Source organism: Podarcis vaucheri (assembly GCF_965113315.1).
Source record: "Podarcis vaucheri genome assembly, chromosome: 7".
NCBI classification, from domain to species: Eukaryota; Metazoa; Chordata; class Lepidosauria; order Squamata; family Lacertidae; genus Podarcis; species Podarcis vaucheri.
In genome coordinates this window covers 39401769-39424885 of record NC_138765.1, presented here as the reverse complement: position 1 = coordinate 39424885, position 23117 = coordinate 39401769, and the positions used below count along the sequence as shown (strand labels likewise).

The 23117-nt window shown below is 44.2% G+C and overlaps 1 protein-coding gene across 1 annotated transcript in view; it reads right to left on the bottom strand.

Moving 5' to 3' along the window:
• The window catches only part of FA2H (fatty acid 2-hydroxylase), a 62657-nt gene that overhangs the window by 25641 nt on the left and 13899 nt on the right, over window positions 1-23117 (bottom strand). Inside the window, exon 2 of the mRNA XM_082233508.1 lies at window positions 6882-6974. Within this exon, the coding sequence (XP_082089634.1) occupies window positions 6882-6974 (93 nt within the window). The remainder of the gene's footprint in view (window positions 1-6881; window positions 6975-23117) is intronic.

Genomic DNA, 23117 nt, shown 5'->3' with positions numbered 1-23117 from the left:
CAGAGGCTGGAGAGGAGGGCGGCCAAGAGGTTGCTGAAGAATCCAGGGGTCTCCCCCTCCTGTTGAAACCAGCTCCCCTTCCCCCTCTTATCAAGGAACACACAGAGAAATGAAAGAGCGGAACAGAGATTAGCTGGGTGCAGTTTGAGTCTGCATGGGGAAAACCTGGGAAAAGAGGAGACTTAGAGAGGGATTGGAAAGCAGGGACCTTCAGTCCTCACAACTGCTTCATTGGGGCAGGACCTCCTAGGAAGAGTTGCCGAGACCACTAGGCCTGAACTGTGGTTTGTTTCCTTGAATAAAGATTTATCTTCACCGGCCTTAGGTGATTTGTTGTTTTTTCTTGCTGCCCTACCTACGCCTGACTCAAGCCTTGACACTCAGTGAGCTTTGTTGCTGTGTTGGTACCTCAACACACCAACTACTGTACCACCCTGGAATAAGTCATTTTAAACGTAGCTGTCATTCTAGTTTGAAGAAGGCTGCCTTCTGAAGCTGCAATGGAATTCGGGGTGGTAACATTTCTGCCTAGAAAGCAGCCACATCACCTAACACTTGCTAACACCCCCTCCACCTGCTTCATAACAGTGTTTCCCTCAAAGTGCCTTTCTCAATCTGGGGAGATAAGGATCAGTTTCAGCCAGGTTCCACCCAGGCTGCAGGGACAGATACTATGACAACTGGTGCAGACAAGAATCAAGCAGAAAACCTGTGGAGGAGAATAATGCTATGAACCTGGGTTGGTTATCTTGACAGTCGCACCTTGAGAAGTCTGGCATTTTGGAGGAAGAACTAGATGCTTACAAAAGCTGAGAGGTTGCTACAAAAAGCATCAGTCTGTCTTGCTAATTATCCACCTCCTCCTGGGACTCAGATAAGTCACACATTTCAAAGCCACATTCACTCCATGCATTTAAAAGCATTATGGTGCTACTTGAAACAGTCACGCCTTCCCCCAAAGAATTCTGGGAGCTGTAGTTTGTTAAGGGTCCTGATAGCTGTTAGGTGGCAACTGGTATCAGGATCAGCAGGAGGCTGACAAAGATCCCCAGGAGGAAAGGGCAGAGGAAGAATTGGTCTACCTATTTATTATTATTATTATTATTATTATTATTATTATTATTATTATTATTATTAACATTTGCATAATACACTTTATTCACAGATCTCAGGGTGGTTCACAACATAAAATTACAGTATAAAATACATAATAAAAATATGAACAAAATCAACACAATAATCCCCTTTCCCACAACACATTTAAAAGGGCATCAGATGTCAATCAGCCAAAGGAACATTTTCGCCCGGCGCCTAAAGGTGTATAATGAAGGCATCCCTTAAAGGATATGATGAATGAGATTTTAAAAACAGGGAAATTACCAGAAACATGGAAAGAGCCGTTTATAACATTAATTCCAAAACAAGATTCAGATATAACTTTAGTTAAAAATTATAGGCCCATTTCATTATTAAATAATGATTACAAACTGTTTGCATATATCTTAGCCAATAGAATAAAAATAGTTTTGGAAGAATATATACATCAAGATCAAGCAGGATTTCTTCCAGGTAGACAAATGAAAGATAATATTAGGAATGTTTTAAATATAATTGAATACCTGGAAGTCCAAAATGAAAAGTAAGTGGCATTGGTGTTTATAGATGCAGAAAAAGCATTTGATTATGTTTCTTGGGACTTTATGAAAAGAGTTCTTGAAGAAATGGAATTTGGAGAAAAATTCAATAAGGGAATCCAAGCTATATACTCAGAACAGAATGCAAAATTAATCATTGATCAGGTGATAACAAACCAATGTAAAATACAAAAAGGAACTAGACAAGGATGTCCGTTATCACCACTTTTGTTCATTCTGGTCCTGGAGGTATTAGCAAGAAACATTAGATTTGACAAAGAGGTGGCAGGAATAAGAATAAAGAAAAATGAGCATAAATTGAAAGCTTTCACTGATGACTTGGTTATTATAGTAGAAGACCCAAAGAACTCTCTCCCTAGAGTACTAGAAAAAATTCAAAAGTTTGGACAGGTGGCAGGATTCAAACAACAAAAGCAAAACTAAACTGTTAGTTAAAAACCTTAACGAAAGAGAAAAGGAGTTATCAGAATCTATAGACACAGAAACCCACAGAAAGGTAAAATATTTAGGAATATAGTTGACGTCAAAGAACATTAACATAAGTGGAAGGATCATTAGGCGCGAGTGATCATGCTCTTCTGAAGTTTACTATACAGCGGAAAGGAGCAGCCAAGCATACTAGGACTCAAATTCTTGACTTCATAAAACTTAGGGAAGTGCTGGGTGAGATCCCATGGACAGTAATACTAAAAGGAAAGGGAGTTCATGATGGCTGGGAGTTTGTTAAGAGGGAGCTTGTTTAGCTTATATGTAAATCTGGCACTGCCCGAGAATATTGTACAGAACCACATCAAAACCTTGCAAAAGGCAAGTTGTGTTCAAAGGATTCCCTCTTACTTGTCAGCAATGGTAGGGTTGCCAGATCTTGAAGAGCAAAAAAGAGGACAGCCTGAGCCCCCCACCCCCACCCCTGGACATTTCCTTTAAAATGTAAAAATATGCCCAGATGGGCATGTTGGCCCTCAAAAGAGGACATGTCTGGATTTCCCCCGGACATATGGCAACCCTAAAATGGTTACGTTCTCTAAAGAAGACGATAGGTTGGCTTGATATGTGTTAAACAAATTCAAGTTAGAGGTACTAATAAGCACCTCAGTTTCTTCTGGATGGTTGCCAAATGAGTGACAATTTAATCTAATGCCACCCGGGGGAATAGAAAAGCAAGCAGGCCTATTATATTCTATATCATATGCTGAGACCGATGGTTTTCTCCCACGATGATTATGGACTGCATTTATGTCACTCACCTGAGTTGCTTTCACAGGGAGACAGTCTTCCCAGGCCTCATACCACCCACTCACTGGCTTGTTCTCACAAATCCAGATGCTGTCAAATCATCACATTCCCCTTTTCTCCCTCTTTCCAAGTTAGGATGGCCACTTACGCATTGCCAAATGAGAGGGGCGAAAGATGACACAGGTTTGCATAAAATGGGCATACACGTAGATGAACATTTAGGAATAAGGTCTGTAATATCCACTGAAATAGAGCACATGCCACCATAGTGAAGAGGACTGTGACCAGGTGACAGACATCTGTGTCTACTCAATCTACCTGGTGTCCAGGTACTCCAAATTGACGGGCAACTCCATGACCCCTTCAGATCTCTCTTATTAGGGTTCCTCGTCTTTAAACTGTATTTAGGAAGCTGCCTACATACATAGAGTCTCACCATTGGTCCATCTAGCTCAATAAATAAATAAATATCTGCTTTCTTTCTCCATGCCATGCCTGATTTTATAAACTTCTGTCATGTCACCTCTTACCTTTTCTCTAAAACTAAAAAGCCCCAAATGTTTTATGCTTTCCTTATAGGGGAATTGCTCATTTTGCTTTCCCTTTTTCCAATTCCTCTTTATCCGGTCTTTTGATACCCGAGACGTCGTATCTATTTATGAGTCATATTTATAACTCATAGCTATATATCTTTCTGGAGCCACCTTGTTTCTGTGTTTGAAAGTTGTTTTGAATTGCTAGACACCCAAAAACAAGCCCTGGGTTGTTTCCAGGGATCCTCCAAAGACTGGAGGTCTTGCTTGGAGTTGCTACTCAAAATCTATCAGGCGGGTTTTTCTGGTTTTCATTTTGTGGAGCTGGCTGGATTTCAAGACAGACACTGGGGGAAAATAATCTAGCCTCTGGGTTGGCACTGCCTTGACTTTGCAGAAGTAGCAAAACACTGACAGCCTTTTTGAAGTGAGGCAACCAAAACTATACACCATATTCCAAATTAAGTTGCACCATACATTTTTATAGCGGCGTGAATTAGAGTGTCAGACTAGGACTTGGGAGACCCAGATTCAAATCCCTAGTTGGGTCTCAGCCTAAGCTACCTCACAAGGTTGTTGTGAAGATAAAATGGGGGGGGGACTAAGCACACCATTTTGAGATCCTTGGAGGAAGGGGGAGATACAAATGCAATAGTGGCTCTCTGGGGTTTCAGGCAGGGAGGGAGATGTTGTCGAGGACTGAATGTGGGACCTTCTGCAGGCACGGCAGGTGCTCTGTCACAAAACCATGAAAGGGACTTGGAGTACAGAAGAATATTAGCAAGGGAGGAAGTAAGTAAGCAATGGATTGAGGAGTGTTTCACACAATAATGAATGTAAAACAAAACAACAAAAAACCCAACAGCCTAGAATTTATTAAATCCTACTCTTGCCTGTTTAAAGCTGCTTCTTTTTTGAAGAAAACAAAACAAAACAACACACTGCATTATAGTACTGACCTCAGCCCACAAAAACAACTGCAATTCGGTGGCAGCATTCACCACAACGCCTGCCCTCTTACCCTCTCCCCAACTATTAAAAAGAGTGGGTGCTTGGCAGCAGAACAAAACTCCATCCAGTAGGAAAGTAAGATCTTAGCATTGCAAGGGGCTGGATGACCCTCTGGGTTCCTTCCAACTCTAAAATTCTATAATGCTTTGTTGCTATTTCCATTTTTATGGAGAAAATGATAAACAGAGAAATGGAAATAGGCATCTTCATCCTTATGAGGTGATGGCACCAGCTGTGGCAGTCTCCACAATCCCTTCTCTCTCTCTCTCTCTCTCTCTCTCTCTCTCTCTCTCTCCCCATAGTGGGCATGTGGCAAGTTAAGTTCTTGACATTTCCACATTGCTGAGAGAGAGAGAGAGAGGGAGAGAGAGAGAAAGCGTGTCCTCATGCACTTCAGTGTTTTAATGTGAATTTCTCCTAATATACACCTTTTGTGTGGAATTTCCCCTAATGAAACACATTTTTGTATCTTATTTTCTATACATTTTATGAGCATTTTACACCCTAATCAAAGAATCATAGAATGTATGGATATTTGTACAGGTAACGCACAACTTACGTGCATTTAAATTGTGCATATTTGGCTTTACGCATTGGGGGGGGGGGAGAATAAAGGGAAAAAATTAAAGGGAATGTAAAAGGGGCGGGGTTGCAGGGAAAATGACTTTGGGAATCCCATCCACCATTGAACACAATTTGCTTTGACTAATACACAAATTTGACTTTAACACACGATCCCCAGAACATAACTCTTGAGTCAGTTGAGAGTTGAGAGTTGCCTGTACACGTTATTTGGCTCAAGGACTGCATTGCAAAATTATGGGGGAGTGCAAATATCAATGGATGGCTGTGTTTTGGTTCACAACTTGCTTCAGCAAATGTGAATTACCGTATTTTTCGCTCTATAAGAAGCACCAGACCATAAGACGCACCTAGTTTTTGGAGGAGGAAAACAAGGAAAAAAATATTCTGAATCCCAGAAGCCAGAACAGCAAGAGGGATTGCTGTGCAGCGAAAGCAATGATCCCTCTTGCTGTTGTGGCTTCTGGGATAGCTGCGCAGCCTACATTCGCTCCATAAGACGTACACACATTTCCCCTTACTTTTTAGGAGGGAAAAAGTGAGCCTTATAGAGCAAAAAATATGGTAAATAGATTCATCTTTACATGCAAATTGAATTGGATTTTTCCTCATCCCTAGAATATAATCAGGATGGAAAAAGAGTGTCCCTTCTCTCCTGTCCTTCAAAACATTTTACATGAGGGATTGTCAATGTTTTTTGAGCCAGTGACACATTTTGATTTTTGAGAGAGTGCCAATCAGAAAATGGCTGCAATGGGGAGCATGGCATAACACAAAATTAGCATTCAACCATAATGAGGCTTTTCTCATAATGGAGAAAAGGCTTAACTTGTTGAATTTCTGTTGAAAATAAGACAGGAACAGGAAAAGTGAATGAAAGGGCAGGGGAAAACAGCAGCTCTTTCAGACACTGTGGGTTCTTATTGCATGGTGTCCAAAAAACTCACTCATTAATCACAGCTCTTACTTCACTCACTGGCAAAAAAAACCCCACACATGCGGAAGCAACCAGGCTTGATCCTTTCACAGAAATTGTTTAGATGGGTACCTGCACATTTTGATTCCTAACTTTCTTTCTAGGAGGGATAGAGACTAACCCTGTTTTTAAGTGGAAGCCTCTTGCCTGGGGGTTTCAAGGAAGGCTTTTACAGGCCCCATGGCACTTGTGGGTGCCAGGTTGATAACACCTCTTTCTCCTCCTAAATTGCAGTGTGTGGGGTGGAATCGTGACTGCAACTCCAGTGAGGATGGATGGGAATATTTAACCCTTTCCTCACCTACATAATCACTGCCCCCCTCCAAAATGTGCAGACTGCCCCCTCTGCCACAGGGTGATGTAAGTCTGAGTGCAGAGTTGCTCTTCTGCTTCTAGGTTCAGAACAGAACAGCAACCATCGGGTTAAACGGTCCACATTTGGAAGCCATCTTGAAGCAGCTCACCATGAAAGGCAAAAATGCCCAAGTCATAATTAAATGTGTGGAAGACAAGAGAAAACCATTGTGGTTTTGACTCATGGGAAAAGACTGTGCCTCCAGGCAGGCCTTCTGCACACTGCCCAGGGTGTCTCTATGCAATAATTTGCATACCAGGCTGATGCCTGCAAGCTGCATGTACAGTCTTCTACGCTGGAATGCCTAAGCCGCCACAGATAGCGTCAAGAGTACAAATAATCCTGAATGAAATTTACAATACCCTTGCAAAGGCACCTGAAAAGGAAGTCTGAGCAGCTACCACCGACTCCTGCAACATGCGACTGATTGAACATGCCCTTCTTGAGATGCTTTTTGGGGTGTCTCCAAATCCTTCTGCAATTGGCTCTTCACCACCAACCATTTGAAGCACACCTTCTGCTCTGCCTCTTACCTGGTCTTCATCCACTGCTTTACACCTGGGGTCCATCTTGCTGTCCTTTGTTACTGCTGGAAAACTGGAGGAGTTCTGTTCCTTGGAGTGATCCTAGGAGATCAAAAGAAGCAGAGACGTTTTAATGCAAATGTGCAACTGCCCAAGGCCAAACTCCTTCACTTTAGTTGCCGGTTTCCACCCTGCCTGGCTATCAGAAGGACCTTGTTTAATCCCGACAACAGCCCTGTGAGGTAGATTAGACTGGGAAGCAGTGACTGGCTTCTAAGGTCACCCAGTAAGAGCCATGGCCCGAGTGGGTATTTTAATCCTGGTCTCTCAGTTCCTAGTCTGACACTCTTAGCCATAACACCACATAATAGACTGAGTTGTCCTCAACAAACCTGACTACGAAACAGTGCAAAAACTCAATAGGTTTTAATTAACCCTTCATCTTTGCTAGAGTCAATAATGCCTGCCAATTTCTCGTTAAATCTAACATAATCCCTTAAACTTACCACATTTTCACTCTGCCCACGCACTAGCAGTCGGTATCACTCCTGATCTTTTTTACACATTTTATACAGTGAACCAGAAGTGGCCAAAAAAGGGGGCACAGCAAGAAGGAGCAGGCGTATGTGTGCTCTGCCATTGCATTTTTGAATGCTATTTAGTTAATATATATTTTTCTTACAATTTTTCCTTTAATATGCACATTTTTCTACACATTACTCAAAGAGCTGCATTGCAAATTTCAGAGGCGTGTGAACTTGGGAGGAGAGCACAGTTTGGGTTCCTGTACTGTTTTGGAAATGGAAAACCAGATAGATGAAGATAACGATTAAATGCCCTACCCTAATTAAAAGCGGTTAAAACAAATTACAGTTCTAGGAATTTGGCGGGTTCCGAAAACACACATCTCATGTGTCATAGTTAAACTACAGTTTAAACTGTAGTTTTGCTACACACATAGTTAAACTATAAACTATAGTGCAGGGTTAAACTGTGGAACTGGCTCCACAGGAGGCAGTGATGGCCATCAACTTGGATGGCTTTAAAAAAGAATTAGATAGACTTCCGGGGAGGCGCCTCCGGCAATGGCTGGATTCCTCTGATCGGGAGGAATCAGCCCCGTGGAAATCTGTGTCTGGCCGCCACGGCGAAGGCGGAGACCCATTAAAATTCACAGGCGGGAGAAGCCTGTGAGCCTGGGATTTGACGGGCACCTTTTGCGCCTCCTCCACTCGCGGGGAAACCCAATTTCGGGGATCCGAATTATCTGCTTCTTCCATGGAGCGAAGCCGCATAGCTGTTGTCGGAGAGCGCTGACTTTTTCAATTTGAGACAATTTGAGACAATTTGACTCTAAAGTAACTACCCATGAGTAGAGCTTAATCGGGAAAATTGGATTTTTAAAAACGTCTAATTTGGCGTCAGGGCTGCCTCAGGTCTCAGCTCACAAAAGACCAACGCCAAGCTCTTCTTATATACAAGGATGTTTATTGCAGTTCATTATTGGTTCCACAACCGAGGCGTGCAGCCCCGCGTCTCTTTCTCCTAGACATTAGAAGTCCCCTCTGAATCGGTACCTCCCCTACACCAGTTTAATAAGCTAACGCTGCTCCACCTCTTTCTCTCTCTCCTTTTCCGCAGGGTCTTTCTGCCCGTCGGGGTTCCTCCCCTCCTGCTTTCTCCTGAAGCGGAGTCTCCAGACTGCTCCTGCCCCCTCCTGCGGGCTTTGGGTCCTGGCCCCTCCTCCTCCGGGCTCCCTGTTCTCCTGCGCGCCTCCTCATTTGAACTTGGTGCACGCGCCCTACTTCTGACCTTCCTTTTGACAGTTATGCTACTCCCCTCACTGCCTTCCTCCCCTTCCGGGAGAACGGCTTGCTCTGATCCCTCCCCTTTCTCTGTAACCGGAGCTGCTCCCTCTGACACACTGGAACCTCCCCCTCCCTCGCTGCGCTCTGGTGGGGAGGCTGGCCCTGATTCCCAGCTGCCGCTTTGGGGTCCCCTGCTGGCCCCCCGCTCCTGACACTTTCCCCCTGGGGCTCCCCTTGCCCTTACCACAGGCGCCCCTTTCTGGGAATCCTCTGATTCGCTGGAGAGACTCATGGAATCCCCTGCGTCATTGCTATCCTCTTCCTCGCTCTCCTGGGATTCCTCTCCATCGCTCTCCATTTCCTGCCTTCCCTGTGCCTCTGTCCCTGTACCCCTGACAGGCATCGAAACGGGGAAGGTTCAATACAGGAAGTCCGCCTTCCCCTTTTGTAAATAGACTGAAGCAATTGAGGCTGCAAGCTGAAGTCTTGGAAAGCCTTTTGTAAAGACTAATTTTCCATAAGTAAAGAATATAACCCCCCCCCCTTGGAGGCAGGAGAAGGGGGGGGAGTTGTGGATTGAGTTTGCCTGCGGAAGAGACCAAGAGAGGCAAAATACCGCCGCTCGGACCCTGGGAACGGGCTGCTAGTAGGTCCGACGTTTGGTGGGATGTTTATTGACAGCGTTTGGATTGTTCGTTGACAGCTAGCATAAGAGAAGATACATTGTTTCTACTGTCTCCAGCAATGAAAGTAACTTTGAAATTAGTTTTGGGTCGTTTCAACTGTGCCTATAAGAGGATACTATGTATTAATACAAATAGAAACTGTTTCCCTCTAGTGGAAGTTCTTGAAACTGGCGGCTACATAAGATCTGGGCTGGGAAATTTCCAGCAGTAAGATAACACCCATGAGACTGTGAGATTGACCTTGAATCTATTGAGTGTTATGGCAGATGGAAAAGACGGAATGTCGCCAGAAGAGGCCTTAGCGGTTGTATTAGTGAAAATAAATGACTCGCTGGAACAACTTCACAAGAAAATGGACGTGATAAATATGAAAGTGGATGCTGCAAATATTAAAACTGACTTAATGGTAGAAAGTTTAAATAACCTGGGACAAAAGGTGAATACTAATATAGAAACCACCCAGAAATTGATACAGGAATCTATCCTGATATGGCAAACTGCGGATGAAGTTAAGGAGAAAACCCTTGCTGCTGAAGTTAAAGTAATTCAACTGGATTCAAGGACAACTTTATGAATTCAAGCTGACACTGGTTATGACTGAACTTAAAGCGAATCAGATGAAATTGAGGATCAGAGCCCTACCCGAGGAAAATGTGAATTTATTCAAGGGCAATTGTGAAGGACGTTGGCTTGAAGAGAAGGGGGATTTGGAAACAGGGTTAAATTGGAAGTGGTTATTGTTGGGCCGAGTTGTTGTGGTGGGGATGAGGGTTGCTGTGATGTTGGGGATGCTGCTTTTGTTTCAAACATTGCAAGCTTTGGATGGGAGGGATTGTTTCAGGAGGTGGCAGAGGGACATCTTTAAATTTGCTTGGCAGGGCAGGAAGCCCCGCGTAAAACTTAAGATATTAACGGATGCTAAAGAAGGAGGTGGACTTGCCCTGCCAGACCCCTAAGTTTTGTTGTGAATCATCTGCTTTTTGCTGGCTGAGAGAATCGGCAGAATCCGAGACCAGGGAGAAGAGCTAGTGGAAGATGACTGGAAGTTTAAAGACTATTTATAGAAATATTGCAAAATTAATGAATGTTAGAACACAGTTGGAATGAAGTTATATGGCTTTAGCAGAAATGTTATAAGGAATTAAGTATAAATAGATCAATAGAGTATTAAAGGGAACAAAATAAGGTTAGAATGTGTTAAGATAATTATAGGATAGAAAACAGGGGAAGATGGAAAGGAATTGCTGAAATAATTAATTGATGTGGAATACAAAAAAAGGAGGTGTGAGGAAGTCGTGGAAATAAGCGAACGAAAGATATGACATTGAAATTGTTTAATATGTTTTAAATGGTCTTTGTTTTGTTTTATTTGTCTTATGTGTTAGTTTTGTAGTGTTTTTGTATTGTGTTGTGTTGTTTTTCGTTTATGTGTTGTTGTTGTTTTTGCTTTTTTGTAGTGTTTAAATTTAAATTTTTGGAAACTCAAAAAATATTATTATTATTTTAAAAAAAGAATTAGATAATTCATGGAGGAGAAGACTATCAATGGTTACCAACTGCAATGGCTCTGCTCTGCTGTATGGTTCTGAATGCCAGCTGCTGGAAACCACAAGGGCAGAGGTGACTGTTCTTGCACTCAGGATCTGGGTGGCCACTGTGAGAACAGGATGCTGGACTAGACGGGCCACTGGACCAAGTCAAGCAGGGCTCTTCTTGTGTTCTTATGTCAAAGAGGTGTGTCTCCAGCAATTGCAAAGTGCTATACAGTGAAGCTGCCAGACACAACTCTTTGGGGAGGGAATTCCATAATCTAGGGGCTGCCACCAAAAAGGCCCTCTCCTGGGCCAGCCACCCCAAACTTCTGATGGCAACCAAGAGGACCCCCTTTGCCAGTCTTAACACAAGAGAGTTTGTAGGGAATGAGGCGCTCTCTCCAGTATTTGGGGCATGCAGATATTAAAATGTGAAGCCAGCTGGATTCCTCTTCCATCCCTCATTGTGATGCTGTTGTGCATAAGGCCCATGCTGCTGGAGTCTGCACCAACAAGAGCCTCTCCCCCAGGCCTTGGGGAGTGAGCATGCTCAACTCATGCCATTGAGACATCATCCGGACCCCAGGCAAAGTCCAAGGAAGCTACTGCCAAAAGTTCTCATGGAGGGCAGCAATCTATGGACAAGCTCTGTCTGCAACTACCGCATACCAAAGTCATTGAATCAAAAAATTGTAGAGCTGGAAGAGACCCCAAGCGTCATCTTGTCCAACTCCCTTGTAATGCAGGAATCCTGCCCACAGCCGTCCCTGGGTGGGCTCAAATCACCAACCTTTTGGTCAACAGCCAAGTGCCCTGACCCATTGAGAGTCACCTGTTAACCAACCACCTCAATAGCTTCGTCAAGCGGGCTTTGCTTCATTAACCTGACAGCAGGGTGAGCCTCAGGGAGCTGATACAAATTGCCGGGGCATGGGGGTCTGAAAGGGGGCTCGGCTACCTTGCATAATTTTAATGTAATTCTTAACAATATATGCATTTGCTGTTCAACGCCACACAATTCTGAACAAAGACTTGCAAAGTTCTGCCGTTAACCAAGCATCTCCGACTCTCTATGAACTTCGCTGGTGCACTTTGACGGTACAGCAGCGCAGCCTCACCATATTATGTGCAGTGTGTTTGTATGGTTTTCGCATGCAAACATCGTGTGAATGCAACACTGTTGCTGGGCGATACACGTTGTGTTTTGCTACGCACACAAGTTTAACGTTAGAATTATTCAGTTAGTTCAGCAACGGCTGTGCGGACGATGATACTATTGAAATTAGTCATAAGGATATGAATAGTCTCAAGAAATATTATCATATTTATTACTAATAAAAATGAGAGCATGCATTTATTTTATATCCTGTGTAATGATTTAGAACTGCTCCACCCTTTGTTTTGTCGGCCTGAACTCCCTCATGGTAATCCAGGTGACCACTGGGACTGGAGAAGATAAGGGGAGTGGATGAGCCTGATTATAATATAATATAATATAATATAATATAATATAATATAATATAATATAATAATACAGTGGTACCTCAGGTTATATACACTTCAGGTTACAGACTCCACTAACCCAGAAATAGTGCTTTGCTTTAGGATGAGAACAGAAATTGTGCTCGGGCGGCACAGCAGCAGCAGGAGGCCCCATTAGCTAAAGTGGTGCTTCAGGTTAAGAACAGTTTCAGGTTAAGTACGGACCTCTGGAACGAATTAAGTACTTAACCTGAGGTACCACTGTATAATATAATAGCAATTTATTATTTATGCCCTGCCCATCTGGCTGGGTTTCCCCAACCACTCTGGGCGGCTCCCAACAGAATATTAAAAACACGATAAAACATCAAACATTAAAAACTTCCCTAAACAGGGCTGCCTTCAGATGTCTTCTAAAAGTCAGATAGTTATTTATTTCCTTGACATCTGATGGGAGGGCATTCCACAGGGAGGGTGCCAGTACTGAGAAGGCCCTCTGTCTGATGGCACACTCAGGTCCTCCACCAGAGACCGTGCATCATGCTCCGTGTTCAGAGACTATTATCAGAAGCTGATCACCAGAAGCAGGGCCTTTCAGATGCTGGGTATGGAACACCCTCCCTGCTAGGGAGGCTCACTCAGTTGCTTCACATATAGGCAAAGCTTGCTCCTTTTTGGAAAGCTTTTTGGGGAGGATGGGAGCTCTAGATGTGTTCACACAGTCCTTTTTTATAAATATTTTTTATTAAATTTCCAATTAACAAATCAATCATATCACATTAATTCCAAATTATACCAATACATAATAAACTCCAAATATTTAGCTGAATTTTAATTTTTTGTTGGGGGTACCCATGCTTCGAGTTCAGAAAGGGTCCAATCATCTCATATTTCTGCTGCTTTGATGTTCACAAGTCCCATCTTTCCATCTCTTTGTTGTTATCCTTTACAAATCCCATCTTCCAATCTTCTTGTTGTTATCATTTTTCTTCTTAATAACCTCTGAATTATCTCCACAAGCAAATTGAAGCAAACATTATTATAGTCCTGTGTGGGTTTTCACGCTGATCCAAAAGTCCTGTTCAAACGGCAGGCGTCATTTTGACAGTTCCCATAAAATACAGTCTAAGCGTCTGCTCATTAACTTTCCCAGACCAGTTGCTCCAGCCTTTCCAGGGGAGTTGTTGCCAATTCAGCCGTGGAATTCAGATATAATAATAAAACCGTAGCACCTCTCCCCCTTTGACTGTAAATCTTGCAACCAAGTCTGTCTCATAATGGCGGCTCCCAATTAGAACTGCGTCACACCAAAAGCCTTTCGTTTCCTTTCCAGATCTTCCGCAAAACAAAGCCTTTGGTTAATAATTTTGTTTCCACACAGTTTATTTTCCCATCTCACTTGCTATCAATCATAATTTTCTGGGTCAAAATTAAGGGAGAGAAGAATAACAGTGACCTCATTGTGGGAGTTTACTATAGATCCCCAAGCCAAACGGAGGACATAGATGATGCCTTCCTGGAACAGAAGGCCAAGCATGCAAAAGGAAGGGAGATAGTAGTAATGGGGGACTTCAATTACCCGGATATTTGTTGGATGTCAAACTCAGCCAAGAGCATAAGGTCAAACAGATTCCTCACTGGCCTTGCAGACAACTTCATTGTCCAGAAAGTGGGAGAAGCAACAAGAGGAACAGCCATTTTAGATCTGGTCCTAACCAATGTTGATGACCTGGTTAATGGGATAGAAGTGGAAGGATCATTAGGCGCGAGTGATCATGCTCTTCTGAAGTTTACTATACAGCGGAAAGGAGCAGCCAAGCATACTAGGACTCAATTTCTTGACTTTAAGAAAGCCGACTTCATAAAACTTAGGGAAGTGCTGGGTGAGATCCCATGGACAGTAATACTAAAAGGAAAGGGAGTTCATGATGGCTGGGAGTTTGTTAAGAGGGAGATAGTAAAAGCACAACTTCAGGCAATACCAATGAGACGGAAACATGGAAGGTGCCTGAAGAAGCCAGGGTGGCTATCTAAAGAACCTTTAACTGAGTTAAGATTTAAAAAGGATGTGTACAAAAAATGGAAAAGGGGGGAAACCACCAAAGAGGAATTCAAACAAATAGCCAGCACGTGTAGACACAAAGTCAGAAAAGCTAAAGCACAGAATGAACTCAGGCTTGCTAGAGAGGTTAAAAGCAACAAAAAAGGCTTTTATGGGTATGTTCGTAGCAAAAGGAAGAACAAAGAAACAGTGGGGTCACTCAGAGGAGAAGATGGTGAAATGCAAACAGGGGACACAGAAAGGGCTGAACTCCTCAATGCCTTCTTTGCCTCAGTCTTCTCCGATAAAGAAAACAATGCCCGACCTGAAGAATTTGGAGCAAATGATTCAGCAGAGGAAACACAGCCCAGAATAACTAAGGAGATAGTACAAGAATATTTGGCTAGTTTAGATGTATTCAAGTCTCCAGGGCCAGATGAACTGCATCCAAGAGTATTAAAAGAACTGGCAGATGTGATCTCAGAACCACTGGCAGTCATCTTTGAGAATTCCTGGAGAACAGGCGAAGTCCCGGCAGACTGGAGGAGGGCAAATGTTGTCCCTATTTTCAAAAAGGGGAAAAGAGAGGACCCAAATAATTATCGCCCAGTCAGTCTGACATCAATAGCAGGGAAGATTCTGGAGCAGATCATTAAGCAAACAGTCTGTGAGCACCTAGAAAGGAATGCTGTGATCACCAATAGTCAGCATGGATTTCTGAAAAATAAGTCATGTCAGACTAACCTGATCTCGTTTTTTGACAGAATTACAAGCCTGGTAGATGAAGGAAACGCAGTGAATGTAGCCTACCTAGATTTCAGCAAGGCATTCGACAAGGTGCCCCATGATATTCTTGTAAAGAAGCTGGTAAAATGTGGTCTTCACTCTGCTACCACTCAGTGGATTTGTAACTGGCTGACTGACCGAACCTAAAGGGTGCTCATCAATGGTTTCTCTTCATCCTGGAGAAGAGTGACTAGTGGGGTGCCACAGGGTTCTGTCTTGGGCCCGGTCTTATTCAACATCTTTATCAACGACTTGGATGACGGACTCAAGGGCGTCCTGATCAAATTTGCAGATGACACCAAACTGGGAGGGGTGGCTAACACCCCAGAGGACAGGATTACACTTCAAAACGACCTTGACAGATTAGAGAACTGGGCCAAAACAAACAAGATGAACTTTAACAGGGAGAAATGTAAAGCATTGCACTTGGGCAAAAAAAATGAGAGGCACAAATACAAGATGGGTGACACCTGGCTTGAGAGCAGTACATGTGAAAAGGATCTAGGAGTCTTGGTTGACCACAAACTTGACATGAGCCAACAGTGTGACGCGGCAGCTAAAAAAGCCAATGCAATTCTGGGCCTCATCAATAGGAGTATAGCATCTAGATCAAGGGAAGTAATAGTGCCACTGTATTCTGCTTTGGTCAGACCACACCTGGAGTACTGTGTCCAGTTCTGGGCACCACAGTTCAAGAAGGACACTGACAAACTGGAACGTGTCCAGAGGAGGGCAACCAAAATGGTCAAAGGCCTGGAAACGATGCCTTATGAGGAACGGCTAAGGGAGCTGGGCATGTTTAGCCTGGAGAAGAGGAGGTTAAGGGGTGATATGATAGCCATGTTCAAATATATAAAAGGATGTCATATAGAGGAGGGAGAAAGGTTGTTTTCTGCTGCTCCAGAGAAGCGGACACGGAGCAATGGATCCAAACTACAAGAAAGAAGATTCCACCTAAACATTAGGAAGAACTTCCTGACAGTAAGAGCTGTTCGACAGTGGAATTTGCTGCCAAGGAGTCTCCTACTTTGGAGGTCTTTAAGCAGAGGCTTGACAACCATATGTCAGGAGTGCTCTGATGGTGTTTCCTGCTTGGCAGGGGGTTGGACTCGATGGCCCTTGTGGTTTATTCCAACTCTATGATTCTATGATTCTATTCTATGTAAAAAGGTAAAGGGCCCCTGAATGGTTAAGTCCAGTCAAAGGTGACTATGGGGTTGTGGTGCTCATCTCTCTTTTCAGGCCAAGGGAGCTGGCGTTTGTCCACAGACAGCTTTCCAGGTCATGTGGTCAGCATGACTAAACCGCTTCTGACACAATGGAACACTGTGACGGAAGCCAGAGTGCACGGAAACGCCGTTTACCTTCCTGCTAGAGTGGTACCTATTTATCTATTTGCACTGGTGTGCTTTCGAACTGCTAGGTTGGCAGGAACTGGGACAGAGCAAAGGGAGCTCACCCCATTGTGGGGATTTGAACCACTGACCAAGTGGCTCAGTGGACTACCCACCCCCTTGTAACAATACATAAAACATAGAGAAAGAAACACTCTGTCCATACTCAGAGCCATTCCCTGCACACATTACTGGCTCCTGATTGCAAAGGGGGCTGAGATGCCTCACATTTAGAAAGCCAGACTTTGGTGTTTGGTCCTTCTTGGCGGGCGAGGGGGGGGGAGAGAGAGAGAGAGAACAAAGCTTTTCATCCCCCTTAAGGAGGGTGGAACACATATGATTCTACACTCAGCATGAACTCACCTTAAGGTGCCAGAGTTGTTGTCTTAAAAATTAAAAATGTTGGGATGCAAATTGTAAATGTCCCAGTTGTACAGCCCTTTGTGTCATGGACTGGTTGGTTCAGAGGAGTTGATGGGAGACACCAGACAGGGAACCCCCAGGGAAAGAAGGGTCAGAACTAGGCCTCCTAAAGAGAGTTTCTGGCTCTGGTTTGTTTCCTTGAATAAAGAATTAACTTCACTGGTCTCAGATTATTTGTTGTTTTGTCGGTGACCTACGCCTCACTCCAACCCTGACAATAAGCCTCAGGGCGCAGCTAGCAATACTCAGAGGGACAGGATATGAAGGAGCACTGTGGGTGTGGGTGTCTATCATGAAAGATTGTAGACGTGAGCTGTGCCACAGCTGCTGATATGATACGGGGACAGAACCAGGAAGAACACCAGGCATTCGGGTCCAGCTGGTAGCAGCAAATGAAATTCTCTTCTGCGCCTTGGTCTTCCTGCATTACTCAGATTCTTCACCTACGCAACCCTAGATCAAACTTGCATGCCTTTTATTAGGGCTTGCTTGTAGGCAGACACACACACCCTCGGTCCATAAGAGCACAAAGGCAGTCCCAGTTTTAACTTGGCCAAGGCTAATTATCTCGCTTTTGCAGAAACCCACGCCTTCGCTGGGCAGGAGTGATAAAAATGGAGGTTGTGGCAGCAGCTGTCAAGCGGACTTTTGTTCAGGAGTTAGAAGGCCTTGCCTGCCAGGCCAGAAATCCCATTGAATGCCCCTCAGTGGCATCCTCCAGGGCAACGCAGAAGCCACAAGAGGACAGATCAGATTCCTCTTTCAGACTTGCCTATGGGAATGGAAACCAGCAGTGTTTGATCTCTCCCAGCTACTAACAACAAGGCAGAGCAAGGCAAGAGCTGGCCTTGCTCCCTTCTGCATTGCCTCGCAAGTCCCAGGAAAGGCAAAGCTGGCAAAACACATGGCTGGGATGTCCTGATGAGACCACCACAGCTGAAGGTTTGGGTGGTGATTTCTGTTCTATTCTACAGAAACTAATGAAGCTGCACCACTGGAGAGAATGCTGAGGAACAGCTGCATGTGAGTGCTTTTCTTCCATTTTTCACGTATAACAACATGTCATTGCAGTACACAGAAGTCATATTAGGTCTGGTTTGTCTGGTGCACAATAGTTCCTTTGGTGTCATGACCCTTATTTTCACAATGCATCAGGAGAAGGTGAAGAACAAAGAATTGGTCCACTTCAAGTCTCTCCAGGAGAGAAGCAGAGGTTGGGTGGCCATCTGCCATGGATGCTTTAGCTGAGATTCCTGCATTTCAGGGGGGTTGGACTAGATGACCCTTGGGGTACCTTTCAACTCTACCATTCCATGTTTCTAGATTTCTATAGACTAGAAAGAGAGCCCAAGAGTAGCCCTGAACAGCACTGACCAATTGCATCCAGTATTCCAGCCACATTCCTTCTCAGAAAAGGATGCGCTTTCAGAAACCACCCGTCACAACCTGCTCTTCTAATGCACTCTTTAGGGGGCTGCCCTTGAAGATATTGTTTCATGTTTGTATTCAGGAGTTGCGGGCAGGTGGCGTGCTGAATGTCAAACCCCCCCCCCCCATTGAGGACACCCGGGGTGGTCTGCACCCACCGCACCCCCCTTCCTATGCCTCTGCTGCAGCTTGCCTCATCCCTGACCATTGACCATGCTGGCTGGCGCTGATGGCAATTGGTTCCCCAAACACCTGGAGGGCAGAAGGTTGGGGGAGTGTTCCTCAGACCTGGGCCCCAGATGTTGTTGGACTACAGCTCTCATCATCTCTGCCCATTGGCTAAGCTGCCTGGGAATAGTGAGTTGTAGTGCTACAACAGCTGGGGAGCCAATATTAGGGTTGCCATATGTCTGGGAAATCCTGGACATGTCCTCTTTTGGGGGGCCTACATTCCCATCCGGGGGGATTTTTACAATTTTAAGCAAATACCCAGGTATGTAGGGGTTTTTTAAAAGTGTTTGTGTGCGCGTAGGCTTGTGGTTGGGTGACCTGGGTTCTTTCTCTGTCTTGGGCTCTGTTTTGGGTTTGGCAGGAGTGGACAGCCAGGAGCTGAGCAGGGTGATCACCCAAAAAAAGCTTAAGAACATTTTTTGTCCAGATTTTTACCTCTGGAAATATTGAAACCCTAGCCAACACTGAATAAATTAAATGAAGCTAGTAATTAATTGAGCTTCCTTTAAACCTCTAAGGAAAGCATGTGAGTGGTTCCTTCAGGAAAACTCATATAAATTAATTGCACCTCTCATCTGTGTGTTGAATATATGCAATCACCGAAGTTATTAGGGATTATTGGTTTCCCTGGTATCATTTGTTCTCACACTTTACTCTTTTAAAGTACATCCATCGCTGCCTTCATCCACTTCAAATATACGGTCTTCAAACAAAAACACCTTGAAGGTCCCAGGCCACAGAGAGGTTAGGCTGGCCTCAAACCAGAGCCAGGGCTTTTTCGGCTGTAGCTCCAATCTGGTGGAACGCTCTGTCACAAGAGACTAGGGCCCTGCGGGACTTGACATCTTTCCGCAGGGCCTTGCAAGACAGAGCTGTTCCAACAGGCCTTTGGCCAGGGCACAGCCTGACTCCCTCCTTTGGCAATCCTCACAGAACTTCTAGCCCAATGGTTCCCATTAATTTGATTGCAATTAATTTGGTAATGAAATGATTTTAGAATGTTTTATCGTTTTACTGTTGTTAGCCACTCTGAGCCCGGCTTCAGCTGGGGAGGGCGGGATATAAATAAAATTTATTATTTTTATATGATAAAACTGCTCTTGCCTGGGCAAGTTCTAGGTACTTTCCAGGCATTCTTGGACTCTCAAAATGCTTCTCTCTGAACTGGAATTACAACAGCCCTGCAGAAACAATCTGCAATGGTTCCAGTAGCTCAGGGATAGCCAACATACTGTCCAGATGTTGAGACTACAACTCCCATTATCTCTGACCCTTTGATCATGCTGGCTGGCTACTGCGGCTGTTGAGAGTTGTAGTCCAGTAACATCTGGAGAGCACCCCTGCAGTAGCCGTTTAGTCACCTGTATGCCTAGAGGGGGGAGGCAACATCGTTGCCCTAATGCAGAGAGGTTATCTGCACAAATTGGATCAATCATCATTTACCTTCTTGCTAGGAAGCTCTAGAAGCAGAGGTTGTGAAATGGAGACCTAAGGAACTGTAAGGGAAATCCACAACAGTGCACCTGTTCCAAAACTGATAGATAGTATTGTTGCCACCCCAATCTCTGAGTGGTACGAGATGCCAGGAGCTCCTGGAACTTACCCAGGGTTCATGCTTCCTTTTGGAAATGAGGCACAGCGGCGACTGTGGTGTCTTTATAATATATGGTTTATTTACACATATATACAGGGCTTTTTAAGCTGGAACTCAGCTCCAGCACCTCTCCAGTGGGCACCATTGCCATTCTAAGAGAACGAGGGAGGTGTTCATGGTGAGCTCTGATACCTCTTTTTCTGGGGGCGGAAAATCAGCGCATATATACAACCTGATCCTACAATGCAGGGGCTCATAGAATCAACAGCTCAAAGGGGTCTTGTTTCTCCCATAGCCGCAGCCTCAGATTCAAAAATTGTTCTGTCTCCGTTTTCTCCCAGCTTGCTGCTTTACACCTAGCTCACCTCACTGCCCTCTCCCAACTCTCACCTTTGTCTTTTTCTAACTGCTAGCCAGTTGATGGGGAGAGCACCCATTTGCCATCTCACACAGAGCCTCTTTCCTTTGTTTCCCTTAATGGCCCATCACCCAAGCAATCACCTCAACAGAGGAAGCAAGCCTGGATTATATTTTAACACTTTCTGGATCCAGGGGTTAGAAGGAGCTCTCATACAGCCTATTCCCCCCCCAACCCCCCCCCAACTCATAACATTATGTTTGTAGTGCAGATGTGTCCAGTGAGTCACTAGAGCCAGAATGGGGACACTATGGCCCTCCAGATGTTGTGGAACTATACCCCACCCCATAACTGGCCATGCTGGCTGTGGAGGATCATAGCTGGAGTTCAAACCATCCATGGGGCACTTCCAGGGTTCCTCCAGACAGCCTGTTTATTGAGCATTCACCCTGATTCACCTGCGCAAAGCTTAGGTGGAGGCAAGACAATGTCTGGTCTTTAGTGAGCATTTGTTCCAGTTGGTTTGTGGGTAGGAGTTTTCCTCCTGATTATCACACAGGTGATTTTCACACATGTCTTCCCATTCGTAAGTTGTTTATTATCCCTGACACTTTCCTAAGTGGGAAAAGTCCATTTTTTAAAAAAGAAAAAGAAAATTGGATTTGCTGCACAAGGCTACTTTAATTGCACAAATGTAAATTTCTGGTATGTGGCTGAATCTCTCCCGCAAAATACTGGCAATCAGGAGGTGATACAGGTTGGAGGAAGCATCATGTGCTTTTACCCCAGTTCTTAACCCATCCCTATTCTGAGAGCGCAGCATTTCAAGACACAGGATTTGGTTCATCATTTGTATTACACAAGCGAGCTCAAACTACTGGCACAAGAACTTTTCCTATCCCCACAGGCAAAGATTTCAAAATGGAAACCAGATAAATTTATCCCATGGCAACTTTCTGACTTCTGGGGTGGTACCAACATGACTCATAGAAAGGCAGTTCCACAATTGCCTTCATAAGAGTCACAGCATCATTTCCAAGAGACCATAGAATTAGGCAACTGATCCCCTTGAAGTTGTAGGACAGGCAGAGAAGGGGTGTGGATTGGAACAGCACTCCTTTCATTAGCAGCAAAGCCCAGTTCTCCAAAAGGAAGCAGGGAGGGAAAGCCCTCAGGCTGATTAGCCATAAACTGCTACCCTCCCTTTCACTCCCCAGCAGAGATGGCAGAACCTGACAATTTCAGTTTCTGTCCGTTTCTCATTCCCTCCATCTTAAGTCCAGTTCTTCACATTTCCACATCAGTTTGTGATCACAATTTAAAAAAAAACAACCAAGAAAGTTGTTGGAAAAATTGACACATTTTGTGTACTGTACATACTTTTGCCTGGTATATACACATTTCTGCAAAGCAATTTTCCATAATATAATCTATTCCTGTATGATGTTCCCTGATCTCTGCATGCCTTGCCCTAGTATATACACTCATTTCTTGGCTGGAAATTCCGCATTGCAAATTTTGGGAAAGGGCAAATTTAAAAGGATGGCTGTGTTTCGATTCACTCATTGTTCCGAAAGTGCGAATTAAGTGGGTTTGCCTCTAAATGCCAACTGAATAGAATTTCCCCCACGCCTCTCATCCCAAGTGATGTTTCTCTCTCATCCTTTCATGGTACTGAACAATAACATAATTCAAAAAACAGCTTCCATCCTGACCTTTCTGCCCCCTTCACATCTTTTTTGGGGGAAATGAGTCCCTTCCTTCACGTACCAGATCACCTGCTCAGAAATCTTGACTCGGCAACTCTTTCAGAACGTTTTGGGTGGTTTTTTTCTTTTACATGAAAAATTTGCTAATGTGTACAGAAGTGGCACAACTGAAGACAACAGCAGAAACCTCCGAAGCTGACCAAACAACACTTACCAGAGCCAGTGTGGAGTGGTGGCTAGAATTCTTGACTAGGAGCTGAGAGACCAGGGTTCCATTCCACACTCAGCCATGAAGCCCACTGCGTGATTTTGGGCCAGTCCCTGCCTTTCAGTTTAACCTACAGTTGCTGTGAGTTGCTGCTAGGATAAAATGTGCAGAGAGGGAGAAGTGTATCTGCTACCTTGAGTTCCCTCAGAGAAAAAGTGGAAAAGAAATTATTATTATTATTATTATTATTATTATTATTATTATTATTATCATCATCATTATCATTATTATTATTATTATTATCATTATTATTATTATTATTACCCCATACTTTGCTTCTCACAGGGAGGGAGCCACCAGAAGGCCCTCAGAGCTGGACCTCTGTGTCCAGGCTGAATGATGGGAGTGGAGATGGGCCAAAGCTGTTTAGGGCTTTAAAGGTCAGCACCAACACTTTGAATTGTGCTCAGAAACGTACTGGGAGCCAATATTGGTCTTTCAGTTATATGATCTCAGCAGCCACTCCCAGTCACCAGTCTAGCTGCCACATTCCGGATTAACTGTA